The 24,324-nt window shown below is 38.9% G+C and overlaps 1 protein-coding gene and 1 long non-coding RNA gene across 2 annotated transcripts in view; one reads left to right on the top strand and one right to left on the bottom strand.

The window, feature by feature from the left end:
* The window catches only part of LOC137471296 (uncharacterized), a 53,288-nt gene extending 41,499 nt beyond the window's left edge, over positions 1–11,789 (top strand). The window contains exon 2 of the long non-coding RNA XR_010997514.1: positions 8,097–11,789. This is a non-coding gene — a long non-coding RNA (uncharacterized lncRNA). The remainder of the gene's footprint in view (positions 1–8,096) is intronic.
* A 570-nt stretch (positions 11,790–12,359) lies between these two features.
* Positions 12,360–24,324, bottom strand: part of ZFAND3 (zinc finger AN1-type containing 3) — a 133,409-nt gene continuing 121,444 nt past the window's right edge. The window contains exon 7 of the mRNA XM_068185480.1: positions 12,360–12,753. Coding sequence (XP_068041581.1) covers positions 12,599–12,753 — 155 coding nt within the window. The 3' untranslated portion in view covers positions 12,360–12,598. The remainder of the gene's footprint in view (positions 12,754–24,324) is intronic.

The following is a 24,324-nucleotide window of genomic DNA, read 5'->3' as shown; positions in this document are numbered from 1 at the left end:
CTTGGTGTACTTTGATGTGCTTATCTGAAAGAAAAGGTGGGGAGTTGTTCCACATGAATACTCAAGCTGTTTCAGGGTTCTGTAACAGCCTATTTTTCTTCTCTCCTTTTCCTTTAATTGGACAAATGGAAAATAATGAAGAAGGTACATAGAACAGGCTACCTGGATTAATAAAAATGTCAGTTTGGCTGCATCAATGCAATAGTCAGGGCTAATGTAATTGGGCCAAATAAATGAGTATGTTTCGTGCAGCATTGTGGTTATCTAGAGTGCTTTAAAAACAAAGACAACAACAGAGATTAGCAGCTCGCAATCAGTGTGGCCTGGTGATCTTAGAGCAGAAGAGATTTTGTCCAGTTTTCAGCAGGAAAGGGTCTTTATTCCAAAGTACTGGCTCTGCTGAGGCCAGAGGAGGGCTGTGAGGCTCAGCAGGGAAAGTTTACCTGGGCATGGTTTACCTGATAAATGGCAATTCTGCCAAATATAAGAAACAACCCAAGGCTTTGCTGAAGTCTGGTCAGTGTTGCTGCTGCCTTTGTGGCAGTAGTGTGTTGACACTCAGGTGCTGAGCACTGTATGGATATTAAATCTGCAGTCAGGAGATCTCAGCACTTGATGTGTCCAAGACCCACAGATTAAATTGGTGGTAAGAATTCAACCAGACTTGATGTGGACAAGTACAGCCTAACTCTGCTGGCCATGTTTGCAAGCCAGCTTGAGCAATGCCTTTGCAAGGCAAGCACTGCATGCTGAGCAATGCCCCAGTGAAGTTCAGAACTGCTTTTGCATCTCTGTGGAGTGGAGGGATGGTCAGAGCCACCACGGCTACCCAGCTGTTTGCTGTACCCTTAGGGTGGCTGCCTCTCTCCTGGCATGAGACCCCCTTGTTGCTATAAAGAAGGGTTTCTTATTTTGCTTGCTTTATCTCCCACAGCACTTGAGCAGAATTCCATATACTCTGGTGGTGTAATACAGGTGCATGATGTTGTGCATTTGATTTCAGTCCACAGAACTGCTATTAGCAGTACCAAACTAAAACTCTTTATGAAAGGTGGCATCATGTCACTTAGTCTTTGCTACCTAAAGAGATGGCAGCAAATGCATTTTCATGGTATTGATATTTGTTTGGGATTTTTAAAGTTCTGTTAGCCCAGAAATTTACAGGAGTCTTGTGTAATTTCTGTGATGCTGCAGCATTCCCAGAGAGGTTTTCTTTAAATACCAGTGGAATTGGGAGGAATCTTAATGGTCAGGATAATAATCAGGAATTTCTGGTTTATCTAAGATCTAATTCCATTCCAGCCACATACCAGAAGTTTTTGTAGTTATTTGGTCTCTTAATTCTCAGCTTTTGTTCTCAGCTGTGAAATGCGGCAGTTCAATACATTTTGTCCACTTATTAATAAACACAGATATGAAATTGGAATGCTACCAAAAACCTGAGCTGTGGGAGAGGTAGCCATGTGAGATGGGGAGAATTTCTACTTTCAAGGCTGCTAAAACAAAAATTAAAGGAAAGTCCTTGAAACTCTACCCTTCAGGTTCTGGGTCAACAATGTTCATATTCTTCTTCAGGAACCACATACTGACTTTATTTAGGGTTACACACTTATTTTATTTTCTGCTACACACAGGTAATTCTGAAATGAATACTGACAGACTGTCTTTTAATAGCCTGTATGCAGCACTTTTTTGCAAGTATTTTTGTGCTTTACAAATTTGATTGCACACTTTGATCCCTTTCTCAAAGGGCAAATACCTCTGGGAGGAACCCGGCACATTTACAACATTGAAAGCAAAATCAAACACCCTCTTAGAGTGGGAAAGAGGAGAATAGTACTCCAGCTAACCTTAGGAAATTTGAATGGCTGTAAGAAGTCAGTGTAATGTAGAGCCCAGTCACCCTGGCTAGTGACCTGTCCTTTCAGTAATCTTCCATGTCTGTTTGTTTTTCATTTCTTTTGAAAATGAAATACTGAGTCAAAGCATTAGTTCAGCATGGAGCCAGATATTTTATGTCACACCTTGACATTGTGCAGTCACTGATGCAGGGCTCAGCTTGAGCAGAGAATGAAACTGTGGAAAATTTACTGTTCCTATTCCTGAGGAACAGTCTTGTACCCAGACATCAGGTCACTGACTGAAACTTGCCTTCTGCAGGAAGCTCTGTGTCCAAAATGATAAAATGGGCACAGTCAGCTTACTAAACAGAGGCTGGCTCTTGCCAGTTTTTAAAAACAGCATAGTAACTTCCCTTGTTGTATGTCAGGAGTACATTCCACCCAAGTTCTGCATCCCATGCCACCCCCACCAGACTTTCCAGTACCATCAAATACCAAGCCACCACTGCAACTTTGGACAGGAGTTGGTGGATGTCAGAAGAAGGCTTGTGTGGAGCATGTGTGTCCCTTCACTGACCTTTGCTTGACAGGTTTTCAGGACCTGAAACAAGATTTGGAGAATGGGGAAAGGGAAGGTTTCAAAATGGCCGTCAGCAGTCCAAAGCAGCACAGGGAGTTCTACTCTTTTTTCTTCCTCTTTGAAGGCTTTTGGTCAAGCATTTCTCAGTGTTGATCTGCAACTCACTGGGGAGAGAACATGAGTGGATGTTATTGCAGAGGAGCTCTTAAGCCCTTTCTATTGCTGGAGGAGAGGGTCTGCAGAGTACAGGCAAGTCATAGCCAAGTGATGTAGGGGCAGAGCATGGAGCTCACACAGGAGGTGCCTTGGGAGCTCCAGCACTGCACAATTGCTGTACTGACAGTGTCTTACACATGGCTGCCCTTCTGTCCTGCCTACCAAAGTCAGTGCAGGAATGTCACAGTGACTTCCCTCCACACTAGCAAGGGTTTGTACCCTTTTCTCTGCGGAGAGGCTGTGCACAGGTCTCAGCCTGGCCTGGCCAGTCTGAACTACTTGATGCTATGACTTTGGAGTGACAAAGTTGTTTGACTGATGCACCAGAGATGGCATTACTTTTACTGGTTTGGCATAGTCAGTATGGGCAAGCACAGAAATGGAGCTTGACTCTTTTATGTGGGTTGGTGTGGACTGTAACTCAGTATCAAAGCTGGCTATCAGATTCAGATAAATTTGAGATAAGTGAATACTTCAGAACCCAGTATTACTTCTCTCTCCTTGCAAAATTACTGCCAAATTAGGTGCTGAACTGCGTGCAGGTGAAAGTTGCATAGTTTGTCATCTCTGAAGAAATAATGCCTGTGTGAGACTCCCCTGTGAGTGTCATAGGCCCATCACAACTCGAGGAACGTGACCAGGTTTCATATTCTCAAGAAGGAGAGATCCTTTTTATTTTGGTTATGGTTATGTGCAGTGTTTAAGTCTTAGTTGGCTTGGCACCTCACAAAACAAAGGCATTTATTACACTTCTCCAAAAGACCTATGTGCCAGCAGAGAAGTAAAACAAAAGATGGTTAGAGCAGCATTGTGTAAAGCCGTTATCTGTTGCAAACCTTTGAAATTCAGCTGCCTTTGTGGACTGTGAGAGTTGGCGTACAAAGCTTGTACTGTTTGTGTGGCTGTGCTGGCACAGGCAGGGCCACAGTAGTCAAGGATAATTCATATGGAACAGAAGCATGGCATGAAGAATGTGCCCCGGCTGGAGTGAGCGAGTCACTTTATCACTGAGGCTTTTTTTAAACTGAAGACTGTTTACCTGGCAGCTCTCAATTAACATGCTGATGGAATCTGTGCACAAGGTTTACACAGGCTCCTTGAGAAAATTTGCTATTTTAAATTTGCCTGTTTTTCCTATATTTAGGGGATAAAGCCCTTAGTCATGTGCCTGAAAATAAAGGATAAAAACTAGACATTCTAAGACTTAATGCTTTCATTCTATGCACACACTTGGAGTAGCAGTTATCTAGCAATGGAATTACACAGTATCCACAAACTGTAGTTCACTGTTAAGCTCTCTCAAACAGAAAATTACACCCAGAAATCCATAAACAGTAAGAACAGCAAGGGTCAGACTGTCTTACCGTGAAGAATTATATAGTGTGGGAAGCCTATTGCCTTTTGGTTTTTTCTGCTGTTAATGTCCCAATCTTGGCTCACATGGAGCTTTCTGAGAAATCAGAAATGTAGTGTTGTATTTGAAATGCACTGCAGTATTAGAATTCTATTTTGGTACGGTTTACACTAACCTGTGTAATCCTTATAGTAGATATTTAACTCTGATATGTTTTATCAGTGGACTGCTCTCAAAATGATTGATCCTCCTTGTCTTTATTCTAGAAAGATGCTGAATGTTGTCTGAGGGAAACTGATCTGTGTTGGTGTTAAGTGACTGAATCAGGGCTGGTGTAAAATAAAAGCATTAATCTTTCTGCCTTGCTGGATGTATGCAAACTGCGTAAGTCCTAACATTTGTTTCAATTCCTGTGGAATGATAACAAGTTCCATAGACTTGTTGAAGTTCCTTGCCCACCTTACAGCAGTCAAGAGAAAGCCACCCCAGAATGCACGATTCAATTGCAGGTCAGCATTTTGTTTAATACATCACATCTCTTCATAAACAATTTTATTGTTTTGCAGCAAACACACGTTTAGAAAGAGGAGGTACAGTTTACAGCTTGACTGCCTTCAGGGACTCATGGATGATGGTTCCGTGACTCCCGAGATCTTTCAGGGCCTGAGGCACACCACAGAGCACCCATCCAGCTGCCGAGCTAGGGGACGACTGGCACAGGCTATGCAGCTGAGGCAGCAGAGTTGGATTTTCCTTTATTCTCCACATGGAGAACAGGAAAGGCAAGGAACTGCTTCTGATTCTTGTTAAGAAGTCTTGACTTGGGTCTGCTTGACGTGTAGTTTCTATGTGAGTCAGATCTGCCTGTTTCAGTAGTTAACACTTGAGCACCGTCTTCACGAAGCTTGGTGTAAAAAAAACCAAAGAAACCCACAGTATCAATCACGTGCTGAAAATCTTAAACCAATCACTGTGATGGATAAATGTTTAGCATTACATGGCAAATGAGTGATAGCTTTATATTTTATCCAAAGAATAACAATATTGGGTTAACAAGAGGAAGAAAGAACTAAAGCAGAACAAAGAGACAATTTTTTATTCTTGGTCTGGATGGGTATTTGGTACTTGCAGAGGTGCTATTAAACTCTGCCTGCGTATCTCCAGTGGCTGCAGTATCAAGCTAGCCTAAGGTTCCTCGGATGGAGAAAGTCCAGAGTTAAGAGCAAGGAAGAAGGGAGTTGAATTGGAAATAGAACACAACCTTAATGTTATTTGCTGCAGTGTATTAAAACAGCTCTAGGAGTTTCATATACTAAAGAGTAGCAGTCATTTAACATGTAAAAATTAATGTTTTCATTACAGACAGCAATACAAGCCCCAGCACCTTTAGATATGTGATCAGCTCTCCTGTTGTCTCTGAACATGACAATTTGATGTAGGAGTGGGCATCATAGTCGATGAGGGAGAATTTGCAAAAGCGATGATGGAAAAAAAGCTTATGGAAATCACAGCAAATCGAGAAATGAAGGCTGGCAGGGGTGCTGAAACAGGCTGATAAATAGATATTTATTGGATAGTAAGTTTCAAATAGCACATATTTACTTGCTCCCACTAATTTATCAGGAGTTGCTGCTTTAGGGGCAAAGTATTTCTGTTAAGGTGGCAGCTGGAATACAATCAGCATCACCTTGCTGATCCTGCACACATGCACACTCCCATCATCCCTCAGAGCTCTATGCCCCAGGACAGTGGGACACACACTATGGAGAAAGATCAGAACTGCTGGCAGTCACTCAAACCTCCCACCTGCTCAAGGGGAGTGTTTTTACTGGAATTGTAAATGAATATGAAGGTGGTTCCAGGACCAAGTCTATGGTAGTTGACAATAATTTAACAACAGCTACTATTAAACAGGCAAATTGAGATATGGAGACAAGCTACTTTTCCCCAGAACACAAACCAGACAAGGACTGGTAATACACATGTGGGTGTGGCAGGAAGTGAAAGCTGGCTTATTCCAGCAGCATCATTCTGCTACAGCCATTTGATGTCCCAGAAGATTTGAGTGTACACAGGAAATACATGTGGAACTATTATTTTGACAAGACCTGAGACCAAACAGTCAAAAGGAGAAAACAAGGGGTATACAGAGTGAGTTGAAAATAGGTGTATATCTGTAGAATTTCTGACTATCTGCTGCTTATCTGTTGAGTGTTTCTATCTATAGAAATGTCAGGGTGAGTGTGTGTAATGAAGGGCTCAATCTGTTTGCAGAAAGGAGAAAGGTCACACCTCTGCTCTGCACGTGACAGACTACCCAAATGAGAAGGATTGATGCAAAGCTGATACAGGTGAATGAGCTGAAACATTTTTAGGTAGCCATCCTTTTAACACTCTAGTGTGGGCAACAGTTGTGCTGGCCAACAGTGATTAATTTTCATTTTAACCTACTGGAGCTGATAATCTTCCTCATGCTGCGGCTAAAAGCAGTGTGTTAAAAGACTTCTCCAGAAACTGGTGTAGCTGAAACTTCCAGGAATCTAAAGCAAATGTAGTATAAACACTGCAGAAGGAGGAGGTGGGGGAAAAAAGACAAATTGTTGCTAGAATGAAGAATGAATTTAGCTTAGCTGTAGCTTACACTCTTCCCCCCTTCCTCTAAGAGTCTTGCATTTATGTGCTCCTTTGAAAAGCAGAGAGATGAGACTGAGTATTTCAGGAGTCAACAATGAACCTTTCATTGAGCTGGCTTAAAGCAGCAGTGCTGATCATGCAGGCCCCTTTCAAAGGAAGATACAATGCTGTGCTTAATTTTTTTAGGATTTTATTAGGATTAGCTTTTTGATTCAAAGAGATCCTAAACAATCTACAAAGATAAAGACACCCCAAAAATTTTAAGTGTTCCTTCCAAGAACCCTAAGGAGAGCTCCTTCTGGAGTTGCATCTCTGATACAGAGGATGACTTCAATACTTTGCCTTCAGAGATGTCAACTTTTTTTTCTAAATAACCTTTAGTTAGAATTTGGTTTTCCATCCTCCTTGAGCATACTGGAAGGGGGAAGGAAAGTGTCTTCTGCAACTCAGAAAAGAATAAAGGGGACTAAGCAACAAGGAAACAGTGGGTGTTACCTGTCCTTTCGTGTGAAGGGAGAGCCACAGACAGGAGTAGGTCTCTATAATTTTATTCTCATTACTTACACAGTCACCGCACCATGCTACAAGTTATTAACTCAGAGCATCCTACTGCATGTTATTGGCTTTGCACAAACCTAGCAGAAAAAACATTCTGCTTATGGTTAAACCATTGCCATCAACACTTGCTACTATGTGAAGAACAAAACCCTTTTGTTAGAGGATGCAGTCATCCTCATCTTTAAAAACTATACATAATTTCAGTAATCTCTTACTAATGCTTCAGATGCACGTATTGAATTTGAAATAATTTACATTTAGTCTTATAAAGTTCTGCTTGTTTTTCTTCCAATGAAAATAGCAGCATATTGCAAAATAGGAAGGTCCAGTAGCAAAATATGTAGTTATTACTAAATAATCCATCAAAAATGCTGTCCTATTATGATGGTGCCATTTCATTTCTTTGCATATAACGCCTGTTGCAGAATTGACTCAGACAAACTCTGCACAGGTATAGTCACAAAGATAAAGCAAAATGGTACCAAGTGAAAAAAGGTGGTGCTGTTTAGCAAGTAATTACCTGCTTCTTTGCTATTCTATGGTCCAGTCTGACTTGAACAGAAAGGTGGATGTGATCACTAAGCATTTGTCACTTTGCCATCCTCTGCCTCCTGTTTTCATGCCTTCTTTTGTTCTTACTCAACTTTAAAGTGGAAGATGAAGCATGCAGAGTTTATGGGAAGATGTTTGTGAACAGAATCATAGAACTGAAGTTCAAAAACCCCACAGCCCAAAATTCACAAGAGGTGAATTGTGTTTGCATTATGTTTCAGTTAGTGAAGAAAGAGGTTGCCACTGCAGGTAAAATACAAGGAGGTCATCACTCCTGTAGACCAACACTTGTATTTTAACCTGCTTGAACTAAGGTGCAGGGACTTGCAAGAACAATGAAGTCGATGCTTTTTTTTTTTAGTGGTGAATACTGAAAAGCCAAAAAGAGGAACATTCAAGCAGAACTACTTTCAAATGCCCAGCTGCACATGCTAACTGCTTCAACAAAAAGGAAAAATTAATGAGTCCTTCTCACTGATGTATGTCAGGAACATTAAGAGTGGCTCTTTCCAGCAGCAGTGACATTTGTTCTCGCAAAACAACTGCTGATAGTGAGAAATAAAGCCCATTATTGCACCAGTTCACCATGTAAAATGTGCACTGCAAATATTTTTGAGCAGTTTAATCTTATGCACTCTTCTCTCACTGTGATCCTTTTGTAGTAAAGTATGTACAGGTGCAGCCTTAACTAACTATAATATTATGAATTGGTTATACTAAAATTACATCCTTACACAGCAGCTGCTGCCACCATAGCCTTTGTGTTGAACCAGATATATTATTTTTGTTCTTTATGCAGAATTCTTATCATGTATTTGAGTAACAAGATAAACAGCTGGTACGAATAAATAGAATTAATTTTAAAAAGTGCAGTCTCAAATATTTCAATTGGTTTTCTAGGCATAAAAGTTTCCAGAAGAATATTAATTTATTTCCAGTGTGAAGTGGCTACAAGCTCATTGTTACATTGGATTACTTTGCTTAGACCTTCTCTTGACTGTTCTTCTGGTGATGGACAATATCGGTAACTACAATACAACAAAGAGAATGTTACTACAATTCATCAGGGCACTTAACTGTCTACACATCGACTGTAAGGACTGGTGCTGTCAGATATTACACTGGTATACTTCTTGGAGTCTATTATAAAATCTGTATTTTTATGACATAGTTAATATCAGTTTTCCTCCCTGGTGAGTCTTGGTACTGAAATAATAATTGTAAGATTAAAAAAAAAGTGCTTTTTTCCTAAGAGATTTATATCTAAGATGTAGCATAATCACAGAAGGAACTGCTGATTACACAATGAACTGAACACCACCGTGAGTACAAAGCCAAATATAAAGAGGACATTGTATTCACTAAGCCAGGGGACTGCAATTTTTCCAAAAGAAAAGTCATGCAAAATTTAAGTTTTGAATGTATTTATCACCTGCCATTGAGTTGATAAAAGCAGCTAATATAACTTCTGGATTGCTGGAATTGCACCAGGACTCTTTTCAGGGTGTTTCCTGTGCACTACTGAAGAGCAGTTCATGTTCACAGGTACCCCACATTACAGATGTGCTGCCGCTCAGTCAAGACATGGAGCTGCTTTGAAACAGAACAGGTACACAGCAGCATTCCCAGGCAAGTCTAATTTTTCCTAGAAGCCCTGGCTCATGCCTAGACACAGGTTTGAAACTGGATGAAAAGGCAGAGCTGTTTTATACAACTTACCTTTACTAGAACACAGCCATGTTGTTCAAGAATCATGCAGTTTTATAATTTAAAGTACCATAAGAATTTGAGGAAAAATATGAGTGTATGTGACCCATGAATCAGGCACAATTTCAATTCCAAACGATTTTCAATTTTTTTAAAAAATACTAGTTATACATTCTCTTTCCCTCTAATACAGTAAATTGTAGGGGGTTTAATTAGTCTTGTGTTTTTAGCACCTAAATTTTTAACGAACAATAGTTACTCCTCTGTTTATCCATTATGAATATAGCTCATTCTGATCTGGAATACAGCTACTCTAGGTGAAGCTGTCAAAGTGCATGAAAGAACATTTAAGACATTTTAGTACCAGTGATACAGTGTACAGTATGCATTTGATTTGAAGAGTATGCACAACTTATTCCTTTGATTACTATATCTAACCTCAAAGTTAAATGGACCAAACTGGCTACAGTAGATTTGCTTACAAATCATATCCCTCAATTCAAACCCAGCAGAAATACTATCCTTCCCTTTCAAACCTGCAAAAAATCCTGTCCACCCTTCACCAATTGTAAATTCAGCTTGAAGTTACTGACCTAGTCTTGGTCTTTTCCCCATTCATATTTCTTACATGAATTTACAGTAGAAATGGTGCAAAATAGCAAGACCTGTTGGAATAGGCAGAAAGGACTTCAGACTTTAATCTGATTGGTTTAATTTTTTTAGCATGAGGAAAAAGAATAAAGTTACAAGATTCTTTTAATATTTTCACAAGGTTAAAGTAAAACTGAGCTCTAGGCTACATGTGTAAGTAAATCTAGAACACAAAAGGGTTAAATAAGATATTCTTTTAAGATACAAGAACTTAAGCTTTCTTTACGTTTAACAAACTTCACAGAACAGATACTGCAAAGGAACAACCCCCTCCCCAACTTTTTGTTTAAAGTGAACAGTGTCCATAATTCACATGAACTTTAAGTAGTGTCCTCTCAAGAGCCACCTTGAAACCGTCTGTGCACTTGTAACGAGATTAAAGAGAATATTAAGGAGGAACAAAATAGCATCTTCAGTATTAATGCAGAAAAGTCTTGTGTATCAATCAGAATGCCCATCAAATGCTAGGATAGGATTTTGTAGGAAAAGAAAGTGCGTATCACAGCAGCTGCCAAAATCCATGTTTTTTTTAAACTCCTCACGGCAAATGTAAATAATATCCTTGGACAGTCCCTCTCACCAAGACCACTTCCTGAAAATGCAGCCCATTACAGAAGCTTTTGCTGCTGGTTCATATTCTTGAATAAGAACAAGGAAAAAAAACAAAAAACAACTTGCCTTCCAGACAGCTTGCATTTATAATGATGGGACACTTCTGATTTGCTTCATGGTTAATGCTAATATAGTCAGATGCTGAGTGTGTGTTGGAGAGACATATATATATCTGTGTATATATATATATATATATGTATTCTTTTTTTAATTAGTCGTCTAATTGTTAAATGTTCCTAACTGGCTACCAAAGTAACAGTATAATTTGGCCTATAAGGAGTTAATTACCTGCAAGAAATAGAATGAAGGATGACTCATACAAGCTGGGGTTTTCCAAGTGACAGGTTACTTCACCCCCAATGTTTCACATCTGCCCAGTATTTGAAGATGAGACAAAGTCAATCCCTCCCTCAGGTTTTCTTACAAATGTACCCACTTGTTAATAACTTACTAATCGACTGAGAAGTTAAACTCATTCAGGATTAAGCTGGGCAACATCGGCACAAATAATTTTTACCTGCATAAACCCTGTGTGCAGCAGGAGACAGCCCGGTTATGATGTTTGCTTTTATGTTTCCTAAGTGGCAAAGCTGGTGCGGTTGGGCTTAGCTCAGCGTGACACACCATAACACAGAACCAAGGCTTTAACCAGATCCAGGTCATGCATTTCACATCCACTTGCTATACTCACTTTGTGGGCAGGGATTTTCCTGGGTGCGTTCAGCTGCATAGAAGGAGGGCCGGTGGAGCCCCTTTGATTATCTCATTGACACTCTGAATGTGAGGAACACGAGATCATTCTGACAAAGGGTGTTTGTTTTACAGGTTGTTCCCCAATACTGTTACTGAATTCCATTTGCTACAAAATGTCCTTTTTTCCCCAATATGTAAGTCTAGCTACAGAAAGTCAGTCTGTAGAATCCAGCCATGGCTACTGTGCTGTGAATTAGCCTTATTTGATCAATTATCAGATACCTGCACTTAGCAAAAGGCAAACAAGAGCCAATCAGGTTTCGGCCAGTGGGAATGGCTGCACTGCTCAAGCTATGTGGAATCTGTTCACATAACATGTAGAATCTCTGTGGATGCCATGTAAAAAGTTATGCACCATTTACTGCTCCAGGATGGAGTTGGCTTTAAAGAGAGATCATAATTTAACAGAGAAGAAAGAAAAAAAAAGAAGGAAAAAAAAAACCAAACCCTGATAGGTTCTTTATAGTAAGATACATATAAAAATTTTTCATAAGAATCTCTGTCCCCCTTTACTTTTGGCTTCCTGGGAAGAACTGGAAAGGTGTTCCTACCCCAACAGAATCCCTGATGCTGGTGACACTGCCTAACTAAAAAGCCACATGCGATGAAGGCACAAGTGACCAGTCAGGTCTTCTGGGCTTAAGCAGCTGCAGTTGCTGCTCCGAGTAGTATTTCACCTCCTCAGGATTCAGTAGCAGTGAAGAGGTGAAAGGCTGCACATTAAACAGTTTGTCCAAAAGCCATGTGCATAGCAAACTTTTACACCAGCTTCTATACAACTATGTGTTTTAACTCTGCAGCTGGAATGTTTCCAGCATAAGGCTTTTAGAGTGACTCCAGCAGTAACAGAAGCCTTTGAATTTTTCTTGCTTTGTTTAAATCCACTAGCCATACTCAAAAATAATATTTCTTCATGTTTGCTTTTTATACGGTGGCTAGCAGGCACCTTAGTAACCAGCCAGAGATAGATTTCAACCACTATCAATCCCTAAACTACAGTACCATGACAGTTGGGTAAAGGAAGGAAACTGATTGGCTGTAGTCTGAAACTTGCCTAGTACAAGGTGTCTGGCTGACTTTGTCCTAAATAAGGCTAACATTAGTGAACTAAGAGAACAGCATTTGGTTGCAGTCTTGCACTCAGGAACATCCTTCACCAATGCGCTGGCAAGATCTCCCTACTTTCCGATCCAGTTTCACCATTTTCATGATGGCCTCCTCGCGCCCGCGGCCCATGTGGTCGAACGTGCAGTCGTGCTGTTCAGGCAGGCGGTGCAACATGCAGAACACGTAACCTGCCAGAGGGAGACAAGAGACACAGTTAGGGACTGCTTACAGAGGTGGCATCTCACCTGAACCACAAGTGAAGAACCCCCTTGTCTACTGGGGGATTACTCAAGTTCTCAAAAATTCACGCCAGTTTAAAGCTTTTACTTATTCTCTACGGGTAATGAATATATGATTATTTACTGCCTTTTGTTGAGAATTTATCAACACAGTCCCAAAGCTCAAGTCATACGACATTTGTGGCGTTTTTTTGCCATTTTCTCATCTTATACAGGAAACCTCCAAAATCATCTAGGCTATGTACATCTACATAGTAAAAAAGATAATGCTTTTGGGGTTTAATCATCTTTGCTGAAATCTTTCCTACTTTTGGTGGACTTTGTTGTAATTTCTGAAACTCTCCCAAGCAGATTTTCAAGTCAGAACTGTTAAATTTCCTCCTCACTGCCAGCATTGGCAGTGACAGCAGGAGAGTTCACTGCTCCTTCGCTATCCTGGTTTTCAGAAGCTTCTCCCCATGAACCATTCTGACACTAACCACAGGGGGGAACAGGCATTTGACACAGAGACATGGCATGCCACATCATTTTGCTCTGTAGCTGAGAAGTTGAGGTTATTGTCTCTTTGTCTAAAGCTCCTCAATGTTATTCAGCTTTCCAGGGAGCATGTGACTTAGAAACATGCCAATACTTTTCCCTGCTGGTGAGGAGGGCATCTGCCCATAGCAACCACTTTCTAGTCTACAAAGGAAATAAGTTTTTTTCTTCTTTGTCCCTAACACTTTGTAACAGTAAAGAAACTGCCTCAAATTTCCCACCTCCAAAATGAATATTTAAATAGCAGCAGATGCTATGGGAGAGAGAAGTCACACAGTTACAGGGCTCACCAGTCCACTGTATACAAAACCAAGTATGGTTCATCTAGTATCGCCTATGCTAGGATATTTTTCCTGCCTGATGGTGCAAAGAGTAAAACTGCCTCTTACCTAAATGCTTTACATTACTGCTGCTCCTTAAATGCTCGAGATATTCAACCCACAAAATTATAATATTTGAGATGGAAAAGGATAAAAATGAGTGAGTGAATGACTGGGAGAGTGTTTTGAGCATATATACACACGCATATATATGAGACTATGTGTGTGAAGTAATTTAAGTTTCTGGACTATAAAATATCAATTGCAGGAGAGAACAACTTGCTACCTTTATATAAGAGTGATTGTTAAGAAAACAGACAGGGGGAAAGTCGTACATGGAATTATTTTTAAAAAGTGAAGAAAAATTGATTTATCTTTGCTCTTTGTTTCAGTAGCACCAGGCTATGAAAAGACATGCCTATTATCTGTGTCTGGCTTTGAAACCCAGTTCTAGGAACAAATCCAAAAAGACAAGTTTTCTGTATTGGTATGTACAGTTCAGAAATATGGATGGAAACACGCAGATTGAATTGATATGTACCTCATCCCTTGTGATCATTGCCTCCACTTCAATCTCAATCTGGGTCATACCACACTCAAACGTGACAAATATCTTTCCCCAAGTGCCAAAAATTCAAGGTCTGATTGTTAAAATTAAAATATCCCTGGACTATAGTGCTAATACTGAACAGCCATGTCACTCAGTTCTCTCTCACAAGAAAGGAGGGTCTGAACACTTCCCTTATTTCTTGAAATAAGATATCAAATTGCTGAACCAATGTCCACTACAGGTACAAGAATCATAAATGCCTACCTGGATGAGCTCAAAAATCAAGCTCATCATCTTATGCAATGAATGTCTAAGAAGCAGATACAAGACACCGTGAAGATATGGACTGGGAAGGAGGCATATCAGTCCCTTCTAAATAAAAGCTGGTTTTAAATCCTGGCAGTTTTACAGATAATTTCCAAATGTTTAACAAGCATATGTAAAAATGCCATCTAATATTTCTGAAAATAGGTCTTGAAAATTTATACAATCTTCTGCACTGCTTCACCAAGACCCTTTGACAATTCTGTAAATCTAGTAAGGAAAGTATATATGCCACATGATTTATCACTTTTGAATGTGACCTTTCCATTGCCCCATCTCTTCCCCTTCTTCAAAGCCTCATGCAGACCAGCACAGCTTCATGATGTTCCTTTCTACCCTGCCACCCCTAATACAATCTATCCTTTGATTTGCCTGATCTTTATTTCATTTTTGAACACCTTGTATTTCTTTATAGAGCACCTATTTTCACACAGGAAAATCTGTACTGTACACTATATTTATTCCACATGACACATTATTTATTTTTTTTCCTGTTCATCAAGGATTTTTTTGTGTATTCGTGAACAAAGTTTCAGTAACTGTCCACAAAAGAATGGCAGGTGATTTTCATTTTTCCCAGAGTATGGGAATAGTATGTCTAATTTCAGCAATTAAATGATCTAAACCTGTTATTAATATATGTATATATATATATATTTAAAATATGTACTGCTAATTAGAACAGATAGTATCTAATGAAAGAATACCCAAGCTCATTTTGAACGTTACAAAAATAGTTCTGCATATATTGGCTGATTCATGGAAGGGACCTTATTCTGGTTGAATTAGCAATGCAGATCTCCTAGAAGCTCCATTTCCAAAAAGAGAATTCAAATCTTTAGTCTCATTGCTACAAATGCTTAAGTCATTTTAAAGATTGGAACTTGTTTTTTTTGTAGGTTTTATTTAAAATTTAAAGGCCTTTAAACACCGTTATTTAGCAACTAATTGAGTGACATTAATTCTGAACATTTTTTCATTAGTTCAGAGTGTGTATATTCAATTGGGTCATTACTGCTGTATTCACTCCTTGTTTCTTCAGTGGTTTGAAAATCAGAAGGGACATTCTGTGGTCTGCATGTGCAGAAGTGCCTGATGTCACATCAAGGCCATCAGATTTTACAGCAGTTCCATTACTAACTTGTGTGTGCTGGGGCAGAAGGCCAATAGATGCATCTGTATTTTGATCCTTAATGCCAATCCATATTTAAAGGTGAAACCTTTTCTCCTGAGAACTCTGCTTCTATGGCTACAAAGTAGGTTAGATAAATGAACTCCTGCAGTGTATATGCTGTTATGTTCATTATGGGATGGTATCAAATACAGGTTGTGTCTCTTAAAGGAATTTACTGCAGAAATGCTTCTTTTAGCACACTAGAAGTAAAAGCCAAATAAATAACTTTTCTACTAGTGTAAAGAGCACTGCAAAAGGGAATCCATCTGCCAGCTGAAGTTCATTTGCCCAAGTCATCAACCTAAAACATGCCAGACTTCCACTCCCAGCACAGAAGATTTCAATCTAGCAAATATAATAATACATATCACAGCTCTGCAATTGTTTTCTGATGTTAGAAGTAAACTATGAATCACCCACTCCTCAGGTCTCTAATGCAAGCATCTTAGAAAAAAACATTATGTAGTGCCTTCAAACATTTGAACTCCTCTGAGCACCACAGAAACTTCTACACAATACATCATAAAAAATTCCCTTCCATTTCATCTCCAGAGCAAAAATGGCTAAAGCCATAAAGCAGAGCAGCATCCCTGCCTGACAGAGGAGTCACTCGAAGGAAGCCCACTGCACACCAGCAACTATGAAGCTGCTTTCATCATTCCTGAGGAACCTGATGGGAAAGGGATATTGGAGAGAAAAGAAAACAGAATAGGCTTCCACATTCCAGACCAGAGAGTTATCACACAGTATGCTGTGTGTGGGTAATGAAAAACAATTGCCTTTTCTTCATTGCTACACTCAAGAGCCATGGTATATTTTTGAGTTTCTCAAAGCTGAGCTGTTCAAGTATCACTGCTGACATGGAAAAGCAAAGCCCTTCATTACCAAGTACCATCAATCATCTTAATTGTTCACTCTAGACATTTATGCTTTCATTGCAGGCACAAACTGCTCTGAAGGTTTAGCCTTCTATACTACAGTGACCCTTTTGATACATTCAAAGAAACTCCCTCAAAATAAAGTGAAGTCAACATACTTTACCATAAAACCCTGATCTTCTGATACTTAAAAATCATCTTACCTGTCCACTAGGATCAGTGCTTAGTATTTTCATTCTCAAGTCAACAGGCAGAAGTTCAGAACTGTCAGAACTTGCAACTTACACCATTTCCAAATTTTATTTAATAAACAACCTGTGTTTGTATAGAGCCCAATACAAAGCCTATTCAAAAGCAGTCCTAGTAATGACACAGACATAATCCTGTGCAGAATTCTGTGCTGTGTGCTTTGACTTCACATTCTTCACAAGATATTTTACTTCTCCTGCAAATTTGAAATTTTAATCAACAGATGTTCAAACAATTTAAAAACACCTTCTGACTTAAGAGTTGAAGATACTCCAAAAATTCTAGCAAAGCCTAGATGTAAACTGTGTAAGGTTAGAAGTAAACTAACTACACCAAAGGTGTATTATCTAACAAGGTATTGCATGAGTCTACAAACAGATTTCTGTTCAAGAACAGATTTTAACATCTCTTTAAGCAATGAACATATCTGCAGGCTATCACACAGCACAGCCAAACCAGGCAGAAGAGCCAGCAGAGAAGATCAGCTCATGCTGCTGCACTGTTCAGAACAACTGCACACCATTCACCCCCAAAACAACATTTATGCATCTCCCCCTGTAACCCTTCCAACTGGAAAGATGATTTAATGTGTTGCAAATTATACTAACAATAAAACTATTTATAAGTAAGTGTGGGAAGGAATTTTTTTTGTTTTTTTTTTAAGACATGAAATAGTTAAGAAATGAATGGAAGAGTAGAACGAAAAGCTACCAAGATACAAAGCAAGATCCTAAAGGCTTCAGTACCTGAGAACTGCAGTATGACCCAGCTTCCAGGGCAGCTCAAATGTACTGCGTTAGGTAATATAAATATATTCTAGTCTGCTGGTATCTGGTATTATTCTCTTTTAGACAGCTCCATTCTTGCATCTACTCTAATTATCTCTCCTCTCTCTTCTGTGGCAATGTTCTGCACTAGCATTGTCAGCTTTCATTACACAACTCAAGGAAATTTCAGTTTTACTGACATTTTCTGTAAAACCAAACCAAATCCCACCAAGCTAAACAATAAGGTTTTGGAAATAGGTGAACTAAACTCTTCTGTTTCTCTTTCCCAGCTTTGCAAGTTGACGTGGACTTTGACAAAGTGATAAGTACCTCAGAATAACTTGGTTGGGAATCTTGTCGTTCTTTTCTAAGGGGAAAGAGGAGCACACCACAGTATGATGAAGCTTTTTAACCAGATAGATGTCTTTATTAAAACTCCACCAAATTGAGGCAGTCCTTTCTATCATTTCCACTCCAAACTGAGTGGATGGTGTGCAAAGTTAGAAGTCTCTAAATATCAATGCACATTGTCTTAAGCATCGCCCTCTCAAAGCATTTCAGTTCCATGAATCTTCACAAACAGCACAGCTGCAAATGTTCACAAAACATACGATAGGATGAAGTGTACTTGTCCTATTAACTTATTTTTCTAACCATTTGCTACGATCACTGCAACTGAATTTACAGTATTTTCTTCTTCATACAGATCGTTGATACCTACTCATAACTCCCAAAAATCAATAGCTGAATCAAAGAGAGGAAAAGAAAAGAGGTGATGTAAGACACCTTAGAATGTTTCTTTTACTCTGGCAATCTGTCCCTGGGACTGGATGGTCACCTTGGGATTTCCATCCTACTCTCAGTCAGCAATAATCTCAGGTTTCATGCTGGGAGCATATAGCTCTGGTGCTCTGGTGCTACATAAGAGTGCTTATGAGAATCTGAAGATTCATTATATATTTCTACTACTGGTTTTATGCTTAGGAGAAAAGAAAGTAGTAAGAATTTTTTTTCCATTCTTCTGCTGTTTTGCTCTCTGCCATAAAGAGGGTAAAGCAATGTGTATGTATCTGCATTAGAGACAGAAGAAGCATTTGTGGAAAGGACTGCCCAAGAAGTGAATGGAAGAAGTTGTATACCAAAGAGAGAGGACAAAACAGCCACTGGACAGGTATGGTTAAAGATACTGCAAGAATTCTTTCAACTGCAAGGAAAAGACTTTGTATTTCCAAGTTTGGTCACATATAACCTGCGTTTCAAAATTGTTTTCTGTCTATTTCCTTTAAGACCATAAGTCTGAGAAGCTACTTTAGGGAGCACACAAGAGATGCAGTTTGACACCGTGGAGACCCTGTAAACAATATAGGTTTTATCCCAATTCATGCTAGTTTTAAATACATTTTCCTATTTACCTGACTACTTGCACAGAAAGATGTCAAACTATTTTTTCCTACATTGAATGTGACAAACTTGGAACACAGAATTCATATCACTTGAGAATAGAGCATGTACTGTTTTTAGGGGAATTTTTTGGATCAACAGTTCTTAAGGAGGTTCTACACAAGGCACTATTCTATTCCTTGTCTTTGGAACTAAGAAAAATAACTCAAAGTTTCCTCCTGTTTCTTTGAAGACATGGAATTTGGAGTGGAAAAAAATTAAGATCTGGCACTCTTCTAGACTCAATTCTTACTCTTGCTGTAGTGAACACAAATCCCAGAGAAGCAAAATGTTTAGGAACAGAGCTGAGGTTTTCAGGAAATTATTTCTGAATTTCAAATAATCCCTAATGAATCAAAGTCATAAATACAGCACATCTACTTTGTAATAATAAGCTGCCATTAACAAATGCTTGCTACGGGTCAGGTCTGACTGAGTGCTGCAGGTCTCTAGTCAAGATTGTGTCCCAGTTCCATCATGTACCAGAAGAAGACGGTGCTTAAATGTCTTGATTTGGACCAGATACTTTTCTTGCTGTACAGAACTCATCCATCTGAAAGTAAACACTTCCACATCACAACTTCTTCACCCACAACAGATTTGTAAGTTAAGGCTATTATCTACTGGGGACAGATTACCAGAACAATTCAGGTCCAGGATTACTCCCACAGATACACCATGCAATCAGTACTCACTTCTTAACTGCTTCCTATCTCAGAGGTCACTGACTTACACAGTGGTGACAATGGCATCTGTAGGCTCCCCTTCTGACCATATACACTGTCCCTAGTTTTTGGTCTCAGCTTTCACCCACAGCAGTCAGGCACAAGCAGCAGCTGTGACACCACAAGCTCACTCGCCAACCACCACAACTCTTGGGTTACTGTACTTGTGTAATCTGCAGAACTGGGCTCTGGTCCCAGTTCATCTGTGATAAAGGATGCAACTTCCCAGAAATTAGCATTTTAATTTGTCATTGTAAACTGTTGATATAACTGGAAGAAATATTTTCACCAAAGACTTGTGCAATTGTTGAAACACAAAGGCAGGAAAAAAAAAAAACCCAAATAACCAAAACTGGTTAAACTGAAATTGAACAAGAGAATTTTTGGAGAAACCATTTTGCTCCAAACAGCTTACAGCATCAAGTGAGGTATCAGATAATGAACATCAATGATCAACTTATTTGAAGGAGGGGAAAAGTAAGGTTCAAAATGAAAAGTTTAGACTTTAGGGGGGTGAAAAGTTTCCTTATTTATCAATTGTGTGATTTTGCAATGGCGTATTCAAGAGGAATTAGTATCACTACTACACTTGCAAAAGGAATATTCATTGCCATGTTTGCACAGCCAAGAACACACTGAAATAATACTGCACCTCCCAAATCATTCCTAGTTTCACAAGGTTATGTGGGAAAATGAATCCAAAGAACAGAATGTACAGTAAAAAAGCAGAATTATTCCAGAAAGGCCTCCTAGTGTCCAAGGCAGCTAATGAAGTAGAGGTAACTCATACTAATAAGTTACATTATCACAGATGTTAGTACTGCTACAAAATTAGATTTTCCATGGATTATACCAGCTTATCAAGAGGCATTTGTTTCCTACTCAACATATTTGGATTTGAGCAGTGTAGACTCTCTAGATTTGAGTGGTGTGAAACCTTAATTAAAGTGTCCTGAGAAATGGCAGGTGGATGACAGAGCTCTCCTAAGGTCAGAGCTGGGACTTGTGCAGTATTTAACACTATAAAAGAGCTGTGTGAGTGTTAATACTTCTAGAATGCTCTACACCAAGCCCACCTGAGCTTATACACTTCTCCCAGAAGCTGAGGATTTAATTAAAAGCTGGAGTGTACCCAGAAAGTTAATTGAAATAGCAAGCAATATCTAGTGATTCAATAATGTATGTGCGTAATTTTGTTTAGCTCAATTAAAATGCAGGAAAGATAAGGCTACTAATAAAGAATTGGAATGAATAATGAAAGGGTCTATACTAACATCCAGTATGTGTTGCATTAATTGTAACAGTTCTCCTGGATCCTGCATGTATTTTGACTTCATCACATGCTAAATATGATTCCAGGTTTGACTTTCAGTATATTTCCTGAGTTGTATTATTTATGCCCTGGGTTTCAGTAGCTTCCTACAGGTTGCACCATAGTGATCTACAGTCTGAGAGCAGCTAGGCTTGCTGGCCAAACAAGAGAGAAGCAGCTCTTCTTCTTTTAAATCTAAGTAAAATGTGCTTTATGTCTTCATTTCTTACTTACACTTTATGTTCAAGGTCTCTTAGATTACACCTTCTGCTCCAATAAAGTCCTCTTTTACTGTAGCCTCTTGCAATCTATGTCAAGAGTAATTCTTTTTCTAATCACAGGAAAATAGAGCTCCATTCAGAACCCCATTTACATGACAAAGGAAAACAAATGCTTAGACCAATGTATACTTCCACTCTTCCCTTTTTTTTTTCTTTTCTTACAAAACATTCCTGGCTCCTGCTTGTTCAGAATATGGCAGGACTCCCATACATGACTTGTGCCTGTAACTTGCAAAACTTTCAGCAACTCCGGAACACCTCTGTAAGCATTTGCATTTCAATATGTATAAAGATACAGTAAATAAATATATTATTTTTAAAAACTTACTGAATACTCATATGTGATTATAATATCCATTGATACAGTTTCTCAGTTCTTGAAACTTTCCTCCAAGGCCAGTAATACTTAATACTAAAAGGCCCTGACACAGACTAATACTTTTTACTTTTGTGAAAACTGATACACACTGATCTTAATGCCATTTCCTTAGGACATCAATATCCTTAGAACATCCACATCAAGTAGTCTCAAGTCTCAGTACCTACCTTTAACACCTTCTTATAACTGAATTATGTAATTTAGGACCACAGGTGGTATTTTCCTCTAAGATAAGATTTTATTTAAGAGCACTCCTTAGGGGAAAAATACTCTAACTCCTCGAAAGAATTCTGACTTTTTAAGCAAATTTAGACAATTCCTTTCAATTATCCTTTTTCTCTTCCCAGTTCTGCTGCAGCAGTTGTGGCTATGTTCTTTCCCCACTTCTTCCTGTGAATATCTCAGACTTTAATCGACAAAATTCACATTCCTCCCTACATAAGCCTTACCTTGTGGTCAGTTAATTAGCTGGTAATGTTCCTTCAGGATTCATCAGATTATTATGGCATATTTTGGGGCCTTTTGTGTCTACTTCAAATATCAAATACGCGTAGAATCAGTACTTCTGTGTACAGCTGTTTGTTAACATATGGACAAACACATTAGAATCACTTTTAGGGGGACTTGTCTGTCCTTTTGTCATAAGAAAAAAAATAATTCAGAGACTGAGCAAATAATTCCTTAAAGGTACTAGAAAAAAAATATAAGATAGTCTCAGATGGATTTTTATGTTCAAGTTCACTAGGCCATGTGTCTCTTGTGCATACAATACAATTAAATAACTGCATCATCTTTCAATTTGTGGATGAACTTCATTCTTCTGTAACCACAATACAGGTAAGTAGGAAAGAGACTTAATGTGGTACACCTACAAAATGCTGATTTTTCACCCAGTACTGCAGTTTCCATTTGAAAACCCCAAGAAGGTTATATGAAGGACTTACTACATCAGTAATGTCAAAATAAAACCACTTTTTGTTTTTAGAAGGAACACCCTAACTTGTTTTACTTAAGGAGAACTTGGGGACTTAAGGGATGAGCAGCCCATTTCAATTATATGGACTGATTGGGAACTACAGGAAGGTAAGGAACAGGCTCAGTACACATTACTAAATCAACATTGCCAAAGTTTTGGTAGCACAATGGAAGAAATAAAAATCAGCACATCCTGCAAGAAACCCATGTTAATTGAACAAGCTGGAGAATTATACTGGAGCCTCTTCAAACAGTATTTCACGATTCCTAATTATAAGGAGCATGAACTCCATTAACACTTTTAAAGCTGTGGACAGCTTTTCTGAAACCTAGACATTAAACCATTTTTCTGGGTACTACACTTGGAATCTATGATGCACCAATTAATCAACTACTTCTTCATTTCCAGTACTGTCAGAATATATATTAGTCAGGAAGACCAGCATTAGTTAACAGTTCCTATTCCCTATCAATTCAACTGGAGTCTTGGAATAACATCTTCATATAATACAACAAAACAAACCCCCCCACCCCTGAGTTCAAATTCAAACTTAACAGACTTTGTGTTTTGTTGGGTATTTTTTTAATACTTGCAGCAAATATAAGGTAAGATGGAGGCTGGACATTCCTGAAATGGCTGAAGCAAAAGAACTGTTCTGGGAGCAACTCCCTTAGAAGAACAGCCAATACAAGACAGCTGAATGTGGCACATCTTACAGGCTGACAGTAACACTTGCCAGGGCTGTAGTAACCAGTCACTAATAAGATTTATTTTAATACTTCTTACTGAACTGGCTGATTCATACTCTCCTGAAGCACTGTACATATTTCATCTTAATCAATGGAAGTACATCTGTTATACCAAGACATAATCATGCCCTGAAGCCATTTTGGCTTGTACCAGATAAACCTTATCCATCTAGAAAGTGAATTTACCAGCACCATTAGAAATTCTCCTCCACAGAAAAAGGTTCCATAGAAATGGAACTATGATTTAATATTTGACCAAGTCTTAAGAGAAACATTAGTTTCAATACGTTTGACAACTTTGTATAAAGATGAAGCGGCTTATCTATTCAAATTTCTTTCTTTTTTCCTGTCTTTCTGAAGATTATTTCTAAATTAACTGGGTAAATCACTCCAAATTTATTTTGGCACAATCCAAACAAGTGCTTCATCTCCTCTGTTTATGGACCAGCAGTTCTGTTATCCAAGTTAAGAATCTGCAGCTGCTTTTCTTTCACGTTTTTGCTTACTCAGTGACAGTGAGACTTGCTGCCATTTTATCTGTAAGTACAGTCTCTGCTGTGTAGATGTATTTTGTTTCTGCTAGTGCTTGATAGGAGTCTGTTTTTCTCTCCCTCTTATCCCTGTGCTTAGACCAAAACAAAAGAAACCAACAGTAACCCCAAGAAAAGATTTTCAACACATTATTATAGATTTAAACAGAACTAAATGAAAAGCAGGGATGTGGAAAAATAAGCACAGTAACTAGGAAGGAAATTTTTGCCTTTCTAAAGGAGGAGTCTGTGGTGAACCATGTGCTCCACCCTCAATTCCAGGTGCTCAGCACCCTGAGGTGGCTCTCTGGCTGAGTTGCAAAGTTTGA

This window comes from Anomalospiza imberbis, chromosome 3, assembly GCF_031753505.1.
Source record: "Anomalospiza imberbis isolate Cuckoo-Finch-1a 21T00152 chromosome 3, ASM3175350v1, whole genome shotgun sequence".
NCBI classification, from domain to species: domain Eukaryota; kingdom Metazoa; phylum Chordata; class Aves; order Passeriformes; family Viduidae; genus Anomalospiza; species Anomalospiza imberbis.
The sequence above is the reverse complement of the archived record's forward strand: the minus strand, read 5'-3'. Positions and strand labels throughout refer to the sequence as shown.